General features: G+C 39.8%; 1 protein-coding gene across 2 annotated transcripts in view; it reads left to right on the top strand.

The window, feature by feature from the left end:
* Positions 1-19779, top strand: part of AFF2 (AF4/FMR2 family member 2) — a 402517-nt gene that overhangs the window by 289418 nt on the left and 93320 nt on the right. For both annotated transcript variants that reach the window (XM_030576098.1, XM_030576097.1), the window contains exon 8: positions 15765-15816. In XM_030576098.1, the coding sequence (XP_030431958.1) occupies positions 15765-15816 (52 nt within the window). The remainder of the gene's footprint in view (positions 1-15764; positions 15817-19779) is intronic.

Genomic DNA, 19779 nt, shown 5'->3' with positions numbered 1-19779 from the left:
GCCACCAGGAAAAATAGCTGGGTTTTGCTCTTTTTTTAAAAAAAAATTATGACTTGATCGTTTTTACAGTGTCATATCTGAGATTTTGAAGGTTACACTATAGACAATCAGAAGAGGATTAGAGGGAAATTATGTCTGAGCTCAAGGGAATGACAATTTAAATTGGATTTGAGATATAACATTTGCATTACCTGAGGAGATGAAAGGTAGTGTTGTGCCCTGCTAGTTACCCAACTACCTAACCATACGTATCAGATGGATTAGTCTGTAGATTAACAGCCCATACACGAAATGCGAGTGGATCATGCAATTTACTTTTAATGGGACTGATCCTGCTTCCACTGAATTTAATGTCAAAACTCAGTGGGACTGCACAGTCGGTATATCAGACATAAGTTAAAAAATATATATGCTCTTAGTTCAAAATAAAGGTCGTTTTCCCGTAGGATCAGATTTTCAACTGCAAGTGTATAAACTATTCACGCTAAATATGCAAGTGCAAATAGGTGAACAATATATAGCTGCACTCACAGAATGAATGGTTGTGTGCACAACCGCATATGTTGCACAGGAAGTAACCAGTTTGTTTTGGCATATGCTCATTTTGCATGTATATTACAACTGCCTACTTCGGAAAATTTGGCCCTCCATATTAAGGATCTCATTTGATCAGTCAGGCATGGAAAATCTTCCATATAAAGAAGGACTGAAAAAACTGGAGCTGTTTACTTTAGAGAAGAAGTGAATAAAACTGGGGGAGCTGATCAAGGTATACAAAATAACGAATGGTTTAGAAAAGGTTGATCAGGCACTTCTAGCTACCTTGACTGGAATTTTCAAAGGAACTAAGGAATTAGGCACTTAATCCTAATGAGAGTCCTTTGAAAATCCCAGCCCCTTTCTCATAATGTCAAAAGAAAGGAACATTCAATGAAAATGATGCTTTGTAAATTTAAAACTAATCAAAAGAAATATGATTTCAGATAACACACAGTTAGGACACATGTTGCCACAAGATATGATGGTGACCAACAGTTTAGCAGGATTCAGAAAAAGTTTGGACATTTATCTGGGTAACGGGGGCCCGCTGAGTTTTAATAATAAGGATTCAAATAAAACAAAACAAGAGTTTTGGAAGGAATATAAACTCTTGTGCTTCAGGGCATAAGCCAGCCTCTGAGAGTCAGGAAGAACCATTCCTCATTGGCAATTATTCCATAACTGTCTATTGCAAGGTTTCTCATACTTTCCCCAGAGACAAGATTCTGAACTAAGTGGAGCACACATATGATCCAGTGTGGTAGTATCTAGGTTCCTAAATATTGTCCATCCACTGGCTGTGTAATTTCAAATTATTGTTCATTATGATTGACAGGCTTATTCTGCAGTTTACCTATATCCTGACACTGGTATCCATTTAGTAGTTTTATGTACCCTGTCTAATCTTTTTTCAGAATTCCTCTATCACCGATACTATTGTGTCTCTTTATTTGCCCTTTTTCAGGTGTCATGCACTTGATAACTAAGTGGATTTCAGAGTCGGAATCTACATCTTAAGGGGACAACAAAAATGTGTTTCTTAAAGTGGTTTTCTAATCAGGAGCAGAATTGTATTTACCTATGGGGTGATGTCTTAAGACAGGAAGTTGCTGTAAAGGTGAATGGCTTGTTCAGGTTTCAGACAACACGGTGGATCATTTTCCCACTGGTATCAGAATCTTGAGAGCAGTGTTGCAGGGTTTGTTATGAATAATTAGGCAAAACAGTGGTTATGGATATCTTTAGTGTAGCCTTTCCCGGTTCCTTCCTGCTTTTTCCTTCCCTTGCCATTTGACTCCAGATTCTCAAAGGTGCTTGAGCATTGTTCTGCTTGGCATTGCAATGCCTAGCTCCTAGAATACTCAGCCTTAGGCTGGGCTCCCAGGCTCCCCGTACAATGCATAAGGAGGGCTCAGAAAGAGATCCTCAGAAGCTGAGTGAGGAGCTGCCTAAGCAAGCCAGGATTGAAATGTTGAGGAGAGGGTGTTAGGACTTGGTGCACTTGGCTGACAGTCCAGATAGGTAGCTGCCTCTTCTCACGATCCTCAGCCCCAAACCCTCACCTGGAGTTAGGCCTCTAAACCAGGTCAGCCACTTGAGTCGCCCATGCTGTAGCAGCCAGAGCCATCTCTCTCCCCTGCTCAGGCTCGATGCCTCTCTCTTAGGTGCCCCCAGTTCTCTCCGATGTGGTTGCTGTGCTGTCCCTCCACCTATCAGTGGCCTCAATCTGGCCCTTCAGCTGTGGGGTCTAACCAATGTCCAGTCTGAGGTGTGCTCAGACCACTCCTGCAGGACTATGCTTCCCTGGTCAGATAGGCGTTCCCCTGCTTAGTTTGAGAATCCAGCTTTGAGCCCTCCAGGACCTCAGCTTGAGCTAGGGTTCTGAACAGCTCGTTAGCTGCACGACAGTGTCAGGTCAAAGGTGGGCAACTGGTAGAAACAGAGGCCCCCAGAGGACTTAAATGCCTAAGGGGTTAGGCCGCAGCTCAGCAGCAGTTTAGAACCTGTATGGAGGACTTAGGTGCCTAAAGAAGCAGATAGGTGCCTAAATACCCTTGAGGGTCTGGGTTTTAGTGTCCCAACAGGGAAGGTTCTACTAACACAATCAAGGTTTCTCATACTAACCCAAGCCGTAATAGGGAATACTTAGAACAGAGACTATTTGTGTGCGCGATTGCGCGTGTAGGGGAAAGCTGACTTTTTCAGAATTGCCTCTTTTGAAGCAATATCGAAAATAATTCGCCATTGTGAATTCCAGGCCAAAATGTGGTTTTACCATGTGGTGTAATTTATAGGGTAAACAAGCTTTCTGCAAGAGCTAACTATATCAGGAAACTTGTTTAACATGCACCGAAGGCACTGTTAAGTGATTTCAGTGCCATAATTCAAAACGCTGAGGAAAATTCTCCTGTATTACAGCTAGTGCAAGATTGGGTCGGCAGCCAAGCACATCAACATAAATGTTGAACTGTCTGGGGAAATACAAGCCTCATACTGTTACTTAGGGGGAAATGTGTGCAGACATGGTGGAGCCCCTTATGAAACAAATTCTCATTTTGTTAAACAATAGGATCAAATTTTCAAGCGCATTATCAAGCATATTGCTGTCTTAGAGCTTGCCAAACAAAGTGAAGTATCAATCTGAAGGCTGATATATTTTTACAGAATTAATGATGTATGAAACATGGAAGTGGAAACAGATACATTTTCATTTTATCCTCTAATTTTTCTTTTTGCATTATAAGTGAAAGGAAATGCTTGGAAATTATGTGCAATTATTCATATCTGTTTATCTTAGAGTAATTATATGCACCAGTGGTGTCGTGTCATTGTTTTTGGACCCAAGCTTGAGAGAGATTGCTTGCATGAGCAAGGACTGCTCGCGTGAGTAAGTGCTTGCGGGATCGGGCCTGTTGCTTGTTTTCCATCGTGCCTACACAAAGCATTATAAATCATGCAGATTTGAAAATCATTTCAATAGTTTATTCCTTGTTGTTTTCTTTTTGTCTGTGCATGGACAAATTCTCTGGCTGTTATATTTAAAAATTGATCCAAAACATAGTTTATTTTCTTATTGAAGATCCATTTATCTTGACAAAGAGGACACATTCTGATGTAGGGGTGCTTGTGTTCCATCTGGATAGAAGGGAGGGTTGAGGGACCATGCAACCCCAGAACACAGACTTTAATGCAATAAGACGGAAACAGCCCCTTGCATTTCTTTCTCCTGGTTCCTCCTTAACTCCCGTGGGCAAACTCTCCTGTCTGTACAAATCGTTAGCCAACCTTGGTTAGTCCTGGACCCTCCAGCCGCCTTTGCACTGGGCTTCAGTCACTTTCCAGCAGGTGACCCAATAAAGGTGTAAAGTCCCCCAGCCATGGTGAAAGCCCCAGTTATCTCTCCCACATTCTCACCAGCTCCTGCCTCTTATGCCTTTTTCTTGCCCCATATTACGCTCCTGCCTGCACAGTGGCACTGCTGCTCTTCCTGATGGGACTCTCAATGAACAGCTCCTCTGAGTGGTCTAGTTTGGAACTACACCTCCCATTTTAATTTTCCTTTTGAACATCATGTTCAATGTAACATTTTAAAGTATGCTCTAGGACACGAATGTCACTTTACATAAACAGTCATCAACACTAAAGCTATAACTCCCATTCTTCCCCAACCCTACACTTGTTTGAGGACCAGAATAAGGCTTAGTAATATTCCTTGTTCAATATCTGTGATTGAAAAAGATCTGGCCCTAGCAGCCTGTATTAAACACCTTCAGTCTTCCTTCTGGACAAGAATACAGTTGTTTTATGCAGCTTTATGGAGTGATTGTCCATTAGCACTGAAATGAACCAGCTAAACCTCTTTATTGGGTTACAGGACAGCTTGTCCCCAGCAATTCATTCTGGAGGACAGATTGTCCCCCGTGATTCAGAAATCCAACAGCTTGAGATTGCTGTCACAGAGTCTTTATTTATTTTCATTCCTTTACTCAGCATGAATTTGTTAGGGTACAATCACAGTGAATTATTTAACATACAAGCATATTTGGGCTCTAAGTAACCTGGAATGCGTGCGGGAAACTTTGGAGGTTTTCCTTGAGTTTGATCCCTTCTGCAAAGGAGCTGGGGGAACCTTTCAGAGCCTGAGGTGTGGAGGCCCTCTTGAACGTATTTCAGAGTTTGCAAAAAATATTCAGACTGACAAAGCCTATTATTGAAATACACTATTTTTCAAGATTCAATTAAAAAATGCATCTCTTTTTCTAGTCCAAGAGAAGGCTCTGCTTTGTGTCGAGAGTAGAGGACACCCCACCAACCTCACCTTTCCCTTTCCCCCCAAATTTAAGCTGCCACAAGTTGGTGTCCTACTGAAAGACATAGGTATATATTTAGTTTTCCATTAGCAATTTTCTCCCTCTCCCTGTGCAGTCTTCCCCTCTCTGCCACTCTCTCTTGTCTACTTTTTCACCCTCCTTTGCATTGGATTTCAATCTTTGCCCTCTTTCTGCTCCTTTTGTTACAGTCTTCTTGAACAGAGCATGACCCTGATAGCGTCCACATTTGAATGAAAGTTGCAAAAACACCCCCAAGTTCCATTGGGTTTGATATTAACAGAAATGAGTTTGCTTTCCCTTCTTTCTGTGCTTAATCTATGAAGGCAGATTCCAAAAGCTCACTGGAAGTGTGTGGCTGGGCATCCGCCCCCACTGCAGTGCTGGGAACTTGAGTCAGATGATGTCTTTGCAGTGAAGAACAAAAGCTGAGTAGTGGCCTTTTGTGGAGTTGTTCATTCATCCTTCTGCTTTTCGTGCACAAGCCCGGATTGGCCACAAACTCTGTTCAAAGCGCTTGCAAAGGAAAGTGGAATGTTGTGTTAATTGTAGCCAGGATGTGGTCACTCCTTGGTACAGCTGAGAGAGTTTAAGGAGGAAAAGCAGCTTTGTGAGCAGGGGACTAATAGGCCTCTTGTGAATTGATGGGGATGAGTTATGCTTTCACCATTTCTTTGCTTGATGTTCGGTGGTTGATCACCAAGGTCCAGGTGGCTGCTCTGATTTGCTGCTTCACAATTTGCTCTGTGATTTCTTTTCCCTCTTAAAATTCATCCTTCCTTGTAATTGTGCATTGAAGGTGAAATTTATTCATCTTGTGGAAGTGCCAGTGCAAGGCCACCATCCTCCCCTGGTCTCTGCCATAGGTGCTATGCTGGGGAGCCACCAGTGGAAGGCTACGCAGGGGTATATCCCGCATGCATCAAAGATAGAATCTACTTGCTAGCCCTATGTGAGCTAGAGTGGATGGCCAAAGAATCCATGCTGGTCCCAACATCAAACACAACTACCTGGCAAGTCTGCAGCTGCTGTCAGCCCACAAACTAGAATAGCACCAAGTGAGGTGAGGGTGTGCTGTCCTGCAGCCTTGTCCCATGGGTAGTGGATTTAACTTCTTCACCTGCATGAAGCCCCATAATTCAAGCTTTAGGTGAGTGGAATGCATATCACCCTCTACCTCCTTTGTAAAGCACTTTGAGATATACTGAGGAAAAAGCGCTAATTAAGAGTGAAGTATTATTATTATTATTATTATTATTACTACCACTGAAGCCTAGTCTCTCTCTACAACATTTAACATGCCTAAATGTCAGTAGGGAGCATTTTTTTAGTGGCAAATAATTCAAAGAGCAAAAACGATGTTTTTTTTTAAAAAATAGCTCAGACTTGCAAGAAATGCATCAGTGTAAAAGAAACTAATGAACACTCCAGACCACATTACTGAAGTTTAAGATTTAGCAGAGAAAACCCATTTCCAATATACAGAAACAAAAGAGCCCAGCTCTTCAGATATGAGATTAGTCTATCTAAGAGGAAAACAGCAAAAGATTTGTGAATGTCTTGCTGGTACTGACAGCTCATCAAACATCTTCTTGAAGAGCTCACTTCACCTGCAGATTAAAAAAGGAATAAAATAAAAGAATATAGGCAATGAGTAAAATGAATGCACTTCCATGTACATTATAGAGCACTGGATAGATGAGCCAGTCTTACGCTATTTATTTCCTGTAGAGAAAAATCTTTTAAATATCTTATCTGATGTGAATTTTTCAACATCACTTTTGCAACTTGCTATGTAATTATCAATCACTGTTTAACTAAATTCCCAAAGCCGTTGTCTATAGATATGCCATGTCAAGGCTGGTTTGCCTGAGAAAATACTGGTGCTTTGGCTGAGGCATAGTTTTGAACAAATATGGCTAAATTAGAAGAGGTTTTTCATTCAGAATGTAATGGAGTTGAGTGTGATTCACAAAATACATTCTGGGCTATATACTGCCCTTGATTAGTAGCAGAATCCAAACCAATTTAAGTGGGCCCTTCCTATAACAACTGGATTTTCCTTAGTGGCCTTTTAGGCCTTGTCTATATGGGGAAATTGACGAGCAAAGCTATTGTATACTAAGCTATTCTGCAATAGCTATTCTGGAATGATTCCCACTTTGGATGCTCTGTTTTAGAATGTGTGTGATGGGGGATCTGCCATTTCTTATGAGCTGTATTGTGCCTGGGGGGTAACTGTTTTTTGGCTTTTTTTTGATGGAAGTGTGTTTGAGAGGACACCGTTACCAAGGAAATGTCTAGGGAGTAGAGTGGAGGGATGAAGGGGAAGGGATATTGACACTTTGTACATACTGGAAAAGTTTGGCTTGATTAGCCATGTTAATATAAGAGTGGGAACAAACTGTGATCCTCTTTTCACCATAGATGAATACAGTTCCAGAGCAGACCTCGAGGTTGTTCCTCATCAGTCATTATCCAAGCCTCAGACAGACATTATGTTCTTGCTTTTATTGCTATAAACTGTATACATCAACACGACGAGTCATAAAACTAGAGGTTTTTTTAAATGATATTAATCCCACATCATAATCTTCCTGTTCTGTTCTTTTTATTAAGTCCCGCGTTTTTTACCATTATGATGTCTCATATTTGGGCTTGCCAGACTTAGAGGGCAGGGTTACAATAACCGATTGTACAGCAAGCGAGAATCTCACAGTGCAGCTTGACTTAGAGTACCTATTGATTGTGTGGAAGAACTGAGACCTTAAATTTCCAGCAAGGAGCCCAGTAATTATTATTATAACATCACCTCAACTGTACTTGTACAAAGAAATTGCTTTCTTTAATGTAGACAAAATGTTTACTTGTAATTTAAACATTTGGGTCCAAACCTGCTTCTATTCCAATGGGAATCGAGTTTGAGAACAGGATTTGGCCTTTTATTTGGAGATCAGCCTATAAGTTATTGGATTTGCTATAATATTGTTCAAGGCAACCCGTAGGTAAAAACCTGGAATAGGTTTTTCCTTCTCCCTCCCCATTTGCCTCAGTTCTCTTCTCTTTCTCTCAACTTTAATGCAAAACAAAATGCCTGTCGTCAAAGCAGTAGTTATAATGCACTTAGTAGCAACTTAATATTTTAGTTGCCTTGAAGAGCTTTTCATACATGGAGATTAATGGAGGGCTAGATAAAGAAATTCTTCTACTGAAAGAATTCATTTTGCTTAATCCTTTTGGAATTAGAAGTTGATATGGAGAGATGAGTAATGAAGTGCACTCTCTGATTGTGAGGTATCTAATAGATAACCACAGGGGTTACTTCTCTCTCACCAGCTGTAATTACACTAATTACTGATATCGTGCCAGAAACACTAAGGCAGACTGAGTGTGACAACACAAAATGGAGTGTTTCTTAGCAAGACATCTTTCTCCATCAGTTGGATTGCGGGGCGGCTGACAGTGTTATGAGGCTAATGTATTCAGCCTCCTGTGAGGGGGAAGAGGCCAACTAGCCTTATTGTCCGTAGCATTTCCTTTTCGCTAACACATGAGACTTCACTGGAGATACCTTACTAAATCACCGGGCTGGAGAATGAGCACTTGATCCATTAATCAAGCAACCAGGCTTTTTTCATGTAAGTCGTCCCATTCAGGCCAATGAGACTACTTACATGAGTAAAGGCTACTTGAGAGAGTAAGAGTTGGCAGGAGCTAGCCCACGGTCACCAGTGAGAACTAGAAAAATATGGCAGACAACGAGAAGGGGAAAATAATAAAATATGTTGAGATATATATACAATTGTTGAACATATGGCCATGAATATCAGGTTAAATGGTACTTGTAAATTCCATTTAACATTTTAAGGGTCTGGAGGTTTTTTGAGGATGGAGGGGAGTTGCCATAACTTTGGGATTGTCTCAGGGGAAATATTTTAAAGATGACTTGCACATTTCAGCAGGAGGATGAATATCAAATCTCAAGATTTATAGATGGGATATTTTAAAACAAAATATCCTCCTTTTCCTTTGGAATTATGCTACCATTTGTTTTCATTTTCCCAACCTTTTTGTCCATTGTTTCATGAACTTCTCTGGGGAAATATATTGTTAGATGTTTTCTCTCACACACATACACACAAAACCCCTTGATAAATGATAAAATTGTGCTGCAGTGTGTGCAACATATTCTTGAAATACATCTGAATTCCATTATTCAGTTTGTCATTTGTATGATAACTTGAGTTACCACTCTCTGAAAAGTCTAATATAATACAGAGAAATGCATCAGGAAAATGAAAAACAAGTTCAGTATAATGTCCACAGGGTAAAAGCAGTTTAGATTATGTTGAACTGATGGGACCAATTCAGTGAAAGTTCAGAGGTGGAAAAGGTAACATCTTCTTGCTAGTCAGTATTCATATGTGTTCTCCATAACTAGGTATTCCAGAAAACATTAATAAGGGCTTCATGCCACAGGATGGTAATGCGCTGCTTTTTTTCACCTTAAAGACATGGATTTGATTCCTGCCTGTTCCGGATTTAAGTCTTATTAAACATCACAAGTAAAATTTGGTGTGACATTCCAATCTGTCTCTTTAATACTAAAGAGGATAAATAGTTGCAGGGTGCTAGTGTATGTTTCCGAATCGAAAACCCACAGAATACGTCCATTTGAATCAGTGTAAAGAGAAAGCAAGAGGAAACTGTTTTCTTTTGAAGACTCTCAACTCATTTATACACTTTCTCTGCTTGCCACCACTTTTCTTTATCACTTATCACCACTTTCTCTTTCCCCTGCTTTTTAAATCTCTGTGAGCGATCTCGTCTTTTTCTGTTCTATTCTGACTTGTTTTAGCTATAAACACTACCACTTTAAGGAGACAATCCCAAGGATGGTGGTCAAAAATGTGGCCTCCTTGTTGTGTTGGCAATCACAGTCTATCAGAGTAGAAGCCCATTTGCAGTAATCCAATTTTTTGTTAGCATTTCAGAGAGCCAGCATCTTGTCCATTTCAATTTGATTCCTGACGTACCAATGTCAGGCTGTAGAGAGTGGCTCATGGCCATGAGTGCCAACCTCAAGGCAGACTGTTAAAAAACAGGGCACAACCCCCAAACTGGTTATGCATTAAATAAAACGATATGGAGATATACCTATCTCATAGAACTGGAAGGGACCCTGAAAGGTCCACAAGTCCAGCCCCCCGCCTTCACTAGCAGGACCAAGTACTGATTTTGCCCCAGATCCCTAAGCAGCCCCCTCAAGGATTCAACTCACAATCCTGGGTTTAGCAGGCCAATCCTCAAGTCCCTGGGCTATCGCTCCCCCCTCTAAACACTCTATACTTAGAGTTTACCAGCCAAATATCAAGTGTAAAAGCCTTAACATGTCTTGCCACCCAGGCAAGCTTGCCTTTGTGATAGATGGTCCCTTAAATCAAAAACCACAACAATATTAAGGTTACTCCCAGTCCCAAGAGACCAGTCAGTTACCCCAGGTCAATTGTAACTTAGATCTTTCACCAAATACAACGCTCGTAGCCAATCCTACAATAAACTAACTAAAGATGTATTAGCTATGAAAAAGAAATAAGAGTTATTTACAAAGTTAAAGCAGGTAAACTTACACACACAAATGAATTACAGTCAAAGGTTTGAAAAGATAATAGAAGCTGCTGTAATATGCAAATGCTATATTTCTTTTAGGACTAACCCAAGCTAAGCAGCTTAGGGATCCCTCGCTTATGCTTGGAAATATTGTCCTCTCCAAATTTCAAGCAGCACAGTGATACAGTTCCTTCTGGTCAGGCATTTCTCTTCCCTTCCCCCACAGTTCAAACAAATGGAACAAGTGTCAGCACCTGTCTCTTCTCCATGGGTGTTCAGGATGGAGAGAAGACAATCCACAAAGTCTTTATCCTTGATGTTTCACATTGGCTCACTTGGTTTCAGTGGGCCTTCTTGTGCAGAGGGGCACTTTACACCAATTAATGCTTCTTTCCTGTTTGAGTTACACAATTACAGAGGTCTGCAATGCAAATACTCAATGTAATCTTATACCGTGGGCTAAAGACATTTATAAGTGAGATCAGTACATGCAGCATCCTACAAGTGTTTCATCAAGTCTAAACATGAAACTCATTTTTGTCAACTTAGCAACTGTTTTAGCAATCCCAACACAGAGGTGAGTCAGCCTGGTTTCCAGCAATGCATTTGTCAGTGTGCAGTCCTTGATATGGGTTGACACCCGGTCTGCCAGCATGACAACCAGAGCCAAGCATGGTGGGGAAAAGAACATCATACCTGTATGTGCTTGATTCATGCACATGTGTTTGCTGTCATTGCACAGAAAAAAACCGCACACTTGTAGGCGATTGTGTGATCCAAATCAGTGAGTATTTTAGAAATGCCAGCTTGGCAGAAGTAAGCTAATTTTCTGGGCAGCTAGGGATCAGGGATCTGAAACTGGCACCCTGTTCCCCACACACACACTCTACATCTTAGCTTAGCCACAGTGGAGAATTGAGTCCAGACCATGTAAGGAGGAACAGAATTTGGTGTATTGCAAGGACATCCTCTTATATCAAGCTTTGTCTCCATAATAAGAATGGTTTGTTATTTTAAAAATATATATACCCCAAAACCAGCTTCATTAAAGCAGAGAAGGGAGGAAAGGAGTGCTCCATGACGTTCACTAGGGACCTGGGCCCCGATGCTCAAAAATATTTGGGTGCCTAAACTCCCATTGAAATTAATGTGACTTAGGTGCCTTTGAGGATCCAGGCCCCGGAGCTAAATTACCCATAAAATATTTAGCTATTTCAGTGATAAGAGGTAGGCACAGCCAAAAAATAGAGTTAGGTCCTGATCCAAAGCTCCTTGGAGTAAATGAAGATTCCCATTGACTTCATTGGATCAAGCCCAAAGCCTAGATGGATAAATAATATTTTTGGCCTGTCAGCTATGACAATATCCCTTTCAGGAATTCTAAAGCATCTATTAAAATGGTATCTGAGATTATTGAAAATGAGGTATCTGGTGATTGTGCTTTTTATGGATAATAATTACCTCATCTTTCCTAAATCAAACTTTTACTTGCTCATTTCCAAGTAGGGTGACCAGATAGCAAATATGAAAAATCGGGACTGGAGTTTTTGTCAGTCGTCAGTGGTGTGGCCCTCTCAAACTCATGCCAATAAAACCTTTATTCCAGCCCCTTTCTATCTAGGTTTCTAATGCATAAAAAGCCTGCTCTTGGAGCAGATTCATCTCTGGAATAAGCAAGTGTAGTAATCAGTCAGGGAGAATTACACCAGTTTGCCCCAGGGATAAATGTGTTTCTCTTTTACCACATTTCAGGCTGCAGCAAATTCACATCCCAAATTATAAACCTCTGAAAATATAATGAATATGCTGACACAGCCTTAACAGTTGCTCTGTAAATGGCACTGCTCTAATAATGAGATCAAAAATCCTTCTTAATCCCACACTTTCCCTAAAGTGGTGTTATGCATTAGCTATGGATGAAAACACAAACAAGTGCCTGTATATTCTACAATAATGTCAATTAGGTCAGAGAAGAATAGGAAATGAAATGAATTTGTAACACCTCCGGAAATAGCTTTCTGATACAGACAGTTTTCTTTTTGATTTACCCTCATAGACTGTGTTCGTTGTAACTTTAATATATCCACTGAATTGCCTTTTATTAACACCTGGGATAATATTACCAAGGAATTCATTCTGTAATCTCAAGACATGGTGTTCTTAAGTTTAACATAGTTCTATACAGATCATATATGCATACTTACACGTATCAGTCTCTCAAGAGGACTCAATTTCAAGATCAGCCCATACAGACAGTGTTGGAAAGTACTGTAGATACAGAGCTATTCTGGCTCAGGGCTTCGAGGCTGAAATGTGTTACTTCTCTAGGTATGATGATTATGAAACAGTCACCTTGGATTAAGATTGCTGGCAATCTTTAAAAGCCCTTATTGGGCCTTGAGTGTGATCAGATGCCACTTGCTTATAAATGGGAGTTAATAGAAGCATTAAATGTGCAAGCCACCATGACGCACTTCTCCAGAATATTAAACACATTTTAAAATAGTTGAAGAATGTCTAAGTCCTCCACTTTCTGTAAAATATTACCTCCTTCTAACTAATATCCTCAAGGAGGAGGCTTTCTGAACTCTTGAACATTCCACTTTCATTTATGCATACTGTATATTTTTGAATTTATTCCCTCACTTTTTGCTTTGCCATCTATTTACTGTTGATACCATATTCAGTTTCTCCCTAATTATTCCATCTGCCACTAAAGAATGATGCATTTTAGTAGCGGTGTGGTTTGGTTGTTTAACCTTTGAGTTGTGTAACTGAATGTGATGACATATTCCTCATATATCTGACCAGGCTAAGAAGAATTATATACTCCAAGTGATAAGCTTGGAACCGCTAAACAAATACCCAAATCCAATTTTTTCCCTCTCTCTAGTCTTCTAAACATCCATTAGTCTCTTGACGGGAACTCGTAAATCCTGCAGATTTAGTTTATCTGAAACCAACTCCAACAGGTGTCCTTCCTACTAATCATCATATTTTATATCAAATTTATATTTTTCAATTTTCAGTATAAACATACCTACTGCTTACTGTACTGTTAGAAAAAGTCCATAACATGCTTTATAAGGACAGTTATTAATCAACCCTTTTACAAGACTGTTTCGTAGGTATATTCATTTATCTTTTTGTGCTTGCTTCTTTTTATTTGTCTGATACCGAATTTCTTTTATCCTTTTGGTTTACTTCAACAGAATATGTCAAGAAGAAATTTAACATGTAACAAAATGAAAAAAGGTGCAATGGCTAGAAAGAAAGAAATAACCCTTTAGGCTTAATTCATGAAAAGGTCCTTACCCTTATTTTTCTTAGCTCTGAATTTTGTTTTAAATAATACAGAGTACATTAGCTAGCAGTGCTGCTTTAAAGAGGCAGAATGTTTTGCATATTTAAGTGAGATGTAGGTTTTAGAAGAGGAATTTAGGATTGAATTAGAATTAAGAGTCACAGCGATGTATCCACACATTAGGGTGGTCTTATAGTTCTGGGTGTGTTGTCCTCAGAGTATATCGTGAACTCTGATGATGCAATTAGGGGCTATGGATAGATCAAGCTGGAGTGATCTGTTGTTGTGAATGGTGCAGCAGACAGTGCCACTGCAGAAACAAATGAATGTGTCTGCTAGATAAACAACATAAAAAGTTCCCATTCATCACTAAAATCTAGCCCTCTAAAGATTAATATTTCCTGCAGATTTCTTAGTTTTGAAGGAAAAGATTCCTTATCCATACTTTAGACTTAATTCCATGAGCTCATATTTTACAAGGAGGCATCTGACATTTATCAAGAGGTTAATGACTAGTAGTTTCATGTCCAGATACTTTGTAACCACTGAGCTGCCCGACAACAGAGGTCACTAAAAGATGGATGAGTTACTAGCCAGTTAAAGTTCTCCTTACACTTTCTCTTTTAAAAGCAACAGCAGGGTTTGGAGAGGGCTGATATTTGACCAGTTGGAATACTGTCCCCTTGTAGACAGCCATGATTTACTGGTAGTCTTCAAACAAAAGACCAGACAAAACACTCATTGATTGTTACGGTTATTTAAAGACTAACAGTAAAAATTCATAGACTCTAGTCTTCATCAACATGAAAAGAAATCCGTAATTGCAATTTGCAAGTCTCCTGCAGAGGTGGAAGGGGATCAAAATAGGACAGGGGAAGCTCATCAATTTCAGTGGCTGTCATGAGAGGTCTTGATGATGCATGCTGATGCGTTGTTCCATCATCTAGTGATAGAGGGATTTGGTGAAGAAAAAAGACCGTGGTAACAGAAGAAATGTAGCCTAAAGGAGTTTGTGTTCCCAAGAAGGCCCATTGCCACTCACACAACGTAGGTACGGGTAGTTGGATAGGTGCGTATACTTGGTGGTTCCCCACTCTTATTCTATGGTCTCTAGACTTCAGGAAAATGGAGAATCTAGAGTGATGTAAAAGCAAGTAAAAATGGTTTCTTTTCCAAAACGTGGCAATATCTTATTCCTGCATTTTTAAAATGTACAGATTTATCCAAAGAGAGCTGTTGTATAAAATAGGTAGTAATATAGTAGTATACATTTTTCATCACTTTCCCTTTCAAAGTGGGGAGAGAGCTCGGGGCAGCATGGTCTCTTCCTTCCCCTTGTCCTGTAGAGGAAACAGGGAGTAGTGGTGTGACAGATTCCCCTGTAGAAGGGAGACCATGTAGAGGAGATTCCTAGCGTGGAAAACTCCTGTCTTTCCCTCTGATACTACTGTACCTCCTGATAGGAATGCTGGAAGGCCCAGAAATTCGTCCAACAGGCACCAGCTCCTCCCAGTGTTCCCAGTTCACAATGCCCTGCCTGGTGGGTTCTCAAATCACCAGCCAAGAAAGATCAGGGGCAAGAGTCTAAGTCAAGAAGAAGGGGAAGCCCTTTCTGTGTTTTCAGCAAAAGAGAGAAGCTGTGCTTCCTCTTATTTAACCCCACTGTCCCAATCTAGGAAAACCCATTTGTGGTAAGCTACACACTATGGGTCAGTCAGCAAGTAGAAGGGGACATGAAAGAGGGGCTAATTTAAAGCATTTGTGTTGGAGTCATTTTCAAAGTAGTCCATCCTTGCCTTTATTCACATAAAAAGGAATACGGTGGTCCTGGTGTACTCACAATTTCCTTTTATAGATCCTGATTCTGCTGCAGTTGAAGTCACTGGGAGTTTTTTCACTGATTTCACCAAGGGTTAGATTTAGCCTATAAGTTATAAAATTAGTTCATTAAATGTAACGATGGATTATTATTTTTTTTTTAGAATGCTCGAAGATGATCTAAAACTCAGCAGTGATGAAGATGACCACGAACAGGTAAAATTCTGACGTGTGCATGTGACATACATATCTGACGATATCTTCATCAGTTGAATGTGGTTGCATATTATTTTATTATATCTATAATATTTTAGTATATTGTATCAAATCCATTCCTGGGTAAACTTCTCCAACCCATCACCACGAGGCTTGCCTGCACATTGAATTATTCTGGAATAGCTGTTCCCAAACAACTGATTATGAATAGTGTCATGTTTTGACACGCTTACTCCAAAATAAGAGTACCTTGTTCCAGTTTAATTCACTTTGAAAGTGGATTAAGTTTAACAGGAACAAGGTACTCCTGTTCCAGAATAAGGCCGTGTCTACACTACAAGATTATGTCAACCTAACTTCTATCAGAATATCACCACAGCAGTTATTAAATTGCTTGTGTGGAGGGCCACCAGGAGGGCTTATATCAATTGTATTGTCCATGTGGGGCACTGTGAGACAGCACCTGAATGCCAGTAATAACCAAGTGTCTGCACTAACACTGTGTTGACCTAATTACATTGACCGTGACTCTACGATGCTCGGGGAGGTGGTGTTACTAAATTGGCACAAAGAGGTGCTTATGTCAGCAAGAGCCAAATGTAAGTGAAGACACTGCCACAGCTAAGTCAACGTAAGGTAGTTTACGGCAACCTAACCCTGTAATGTAGACCAGGTCTAAGAGTGTCTACCCATGGTGTTATTCAGGAATAATTTTCCAGGGGAGACAAGTCCTGTTAGCCTTTGTTTTAGTTCACCAGTTAATCATATTGATTCCACAGCCTTGCACCCAGCTTATGTCGCTGTTTACACCTGTGCAAAAGGTTGTAAAATGCTCCCAAATCAGAATTCTCCACTCACTCCTACCTTACACTCTCTTTCCACTGATATAAATGACTGTAGTCAGTACAAAGCAGTGGAGAACCAGTGGAACTTTTGTTCCAGCCATTAAGTAAAGGGTTTAGAGCCCATAGTCATTAATCCTAATATAAATATTAGTGATACACTCCCTTTTCCCAGACGTACAGCAGCAGGACCTGGCTGTGAATCAATAGCAGACGTCTTTCAGCCTAGAAGGGACATTAGTGAAAAAGCATTTGCAGAAAACTTGCTGATACCATTGTCCTTTCTTTCATTCTGCATTATAAATATTTACAGTTACTGCTGAGAAATAAAATGCGGGCCAGGCATCTTTTCAGCATTTTTAATAAGAAAGTCTAGACACCTTGGGCCAAATTCGTCCCTGGTATAATTTCAGTGAAGACAATGGAGTTAAACCAAGAATGAATTTGGCCCCATATCATTCTTAGATCATAAAACAGTAAAGCAATTTTTTTATTTTGTTGCCATAATTGTTATGATGTGAAAGGTTGTATTGTGTGTGAATTCTTACTTTCTTCTTTGATAAGACATTCTACAGTCTCCAGCTGATCATTAGGAATATGAAAAGGGAAGGATGCAAACCTCTTTGGGATGTCTGTTTACCAACAGCTTCAGAAATGTTGCTTATAACTGAGCGATCTCATTTATTCTTCAAATTATCTGAATTTTGCCACTACCCCTCCCACTTCCTCCTCCTGGGCATGCCAAGAAATATATACTTTGTAGTGTCCATTGGCACCTGGATTGTATGAGTCAGTTTTTTCTAACACAGAAACCCAATGTCAAGCACTCACAAGTCGAGGGATTAAAAGCCTACATGTTTGCAGTGCAGAGTTGTATAATCTTGTGCAGCTTGTCTGACTAACAAGATTACTGCTTGATTGGAAATGTAACATTTATAATGAGAGGCCCGATGTAATCAGTTTGGCAACGTCAGTCCCAGTTCAAAACTAGAATAACAGCAAGCAGAAACATACTCAGGGCCTGATTCTGATCTCACCCCAGTTTCATACTGGTGTTACTCCACTGACGTCAGTGGAGTTACTCTATGTTCACACCAGCAACCATGAGAGCAGAATCAGGGGCTGAAATGAGTAAGGGCCTGACTCAAAGCCCAATGAAGTCAATGAAAAGACTCCCATCAACTGTGATGGGTTTGGTATATAATCTTAATGTCTTTCAGAAAAACAAAGAAACTGTGGGTCTTACACTAATACCATTGCACTAAAAATCCAGATGTCACTTTCTAGTAATGCCATTGGCAACACCAGGTTCAAAGAGAAGAAGGAGACACAGTAAGGAACATTCATATGGTTTCTTAAGGTTCTGCAATACAAATTCAAGAGTTTCTGATTGGCATTGACCCTGTTTTCACACTAGGCAGGAGGTTCAAACGTTCTGAGCAATCCCAAGTATCTTTTAAAAAACAGGAACATTTAGGTATTCCAAGAGTGCACTCTTCAATCAGGTATTGAAAATAAATTATCTATCTGGAAAGGAAAAGCTCTCTCAATTGTCCTTTGTTTCAAGGAGCATCGCTCACTTCCAGCGTTCCATCCAAATGTGCAGGCACTCACTTTTAGTTACATCAGACATAGAAGATCATGAAATGGAGAGAATAAAAAGCATTGAATACATTAAAGAGAGGAATCCCATGTTAAGTCTCCTGGATTAATAACTTGTGCATGTCCTTCATTTTGGATCTTTGTCACAGATTGCATCCCACATTGAGACCTGGGCAAGCAGAGAAATAGAGCTCTGGTGTAGCAGTCAAGTGTTTCACTTGTTGGATTCTTTCACACTTTACAAGTTTTGATCATGTTTCTTTAAAAAAAAAAGAAAGAAAGAAAAAAAACCATTGATCAAGTGTACTGGTCAGATGCATAAACACTAACAAAACAGTTATGGTACATTTATATGCAAAATGCTGTTTCCTGGAATATATAAAATGATCATTCATGAGAGCTGGAATGAAACTATCACAATATGCAAATTATAAGATACCAAACGTTCAGCTGTGGGGCACTGAGGTACAAAACTAAATTTTTAACGTAAGAGTTTACAGTCAAATAATGCTTGAAATTCAGATATACATATGTGCATACCTTACCTGAGAGAGAAAAGATGAAAATCTCAGTTTGAAAGCACCTTAGCAGTTTGTCCAATATCTTTGTATTCTGTCTCCTCTCTTATATTTTACCTTTCAGATTTACCTTGTTCTCCAAAATCGCCATTTTTGTACTTTATGAAGCTTGTAACATAGGCCAAGCGCAGGTTTACAGGTGTAAAAATGTACCATTTACTGATTTTTCTCAAATGAAAATAAATAATTTTAGACTGATTTGCTGAGCTATCTAGTGCTTCTAGTCCCATGAGCCAGCACAAATATTTGCAATCGGTGTTATAACTAGAGTAGGGTCCAAACCCAAAATCTGAACTGCATCCTGCTCTTTCCACCTGCTAATCAGGTTCTTCCTTTTGTTTCACACATCTTGGGAGGAACCAACTAAACAGGAGTTCCTAGTGCAATGCTGTAACTAAGAGAGTGAACACAATTCTTGGATGTATAAGCAGAGGAATATTACTTCTGCAACAAGTATCAGTGAGACCATTACTGGAATTCTGTGCCCGGTTCTGGCATCCAGACTTTGAAAAGAATATTGAAAATGTGGAAAGGGTTCAGAAAAGAGAGCTGAGAATTATTTGAAATCTAGAAAACATACCTTTATAGTGAGAGACTTAAAAAGCTTAATCTGTTTAGTTTATCCAAGAGAAGGTTAAGAGGTAACTTGCCCATACTCAACAAATACCAGCAGGGGAAATTGATTTCTGACAGTAAAGTTAGGCTGGAAGATGAAGCTAGAAAAATTCACACTAGAAATAAGGCACTAGAAATAAGGTGCACATTTTTAACAATCGGGGTAATTAACTATGGGAACCCCTTCCCTAGGAATGAGATGGTTTTTCTATCACTTGCTATCTTTAAGTCAAGACAGGATATCTTTTTTAAAAGCTACAGCTCAAACAGAAGTTGTGGGCTCAATACAGAAATTACTGAGTGAAGTTCTTTGGCCTGTGTTATTC

Source organism: Gopherus evgoodei, chromosome 9, assembly GCF_007399415.2.
Source record: "Gopherus evgoodei ecotype Sinaloan lineage chromosome 9, rGopEvg1_v1.p, whole genome shotgun sequence".
NCBI lineage: Eukaryota > Metazoa > Chordata > Testudines > Testudinidae > Gopherus > Gopherus evgoodei.
Note: the sequence above shows the minus strand (reverse complement) of the source record. Positions and strands in the feature narration are given on the sequence as shown.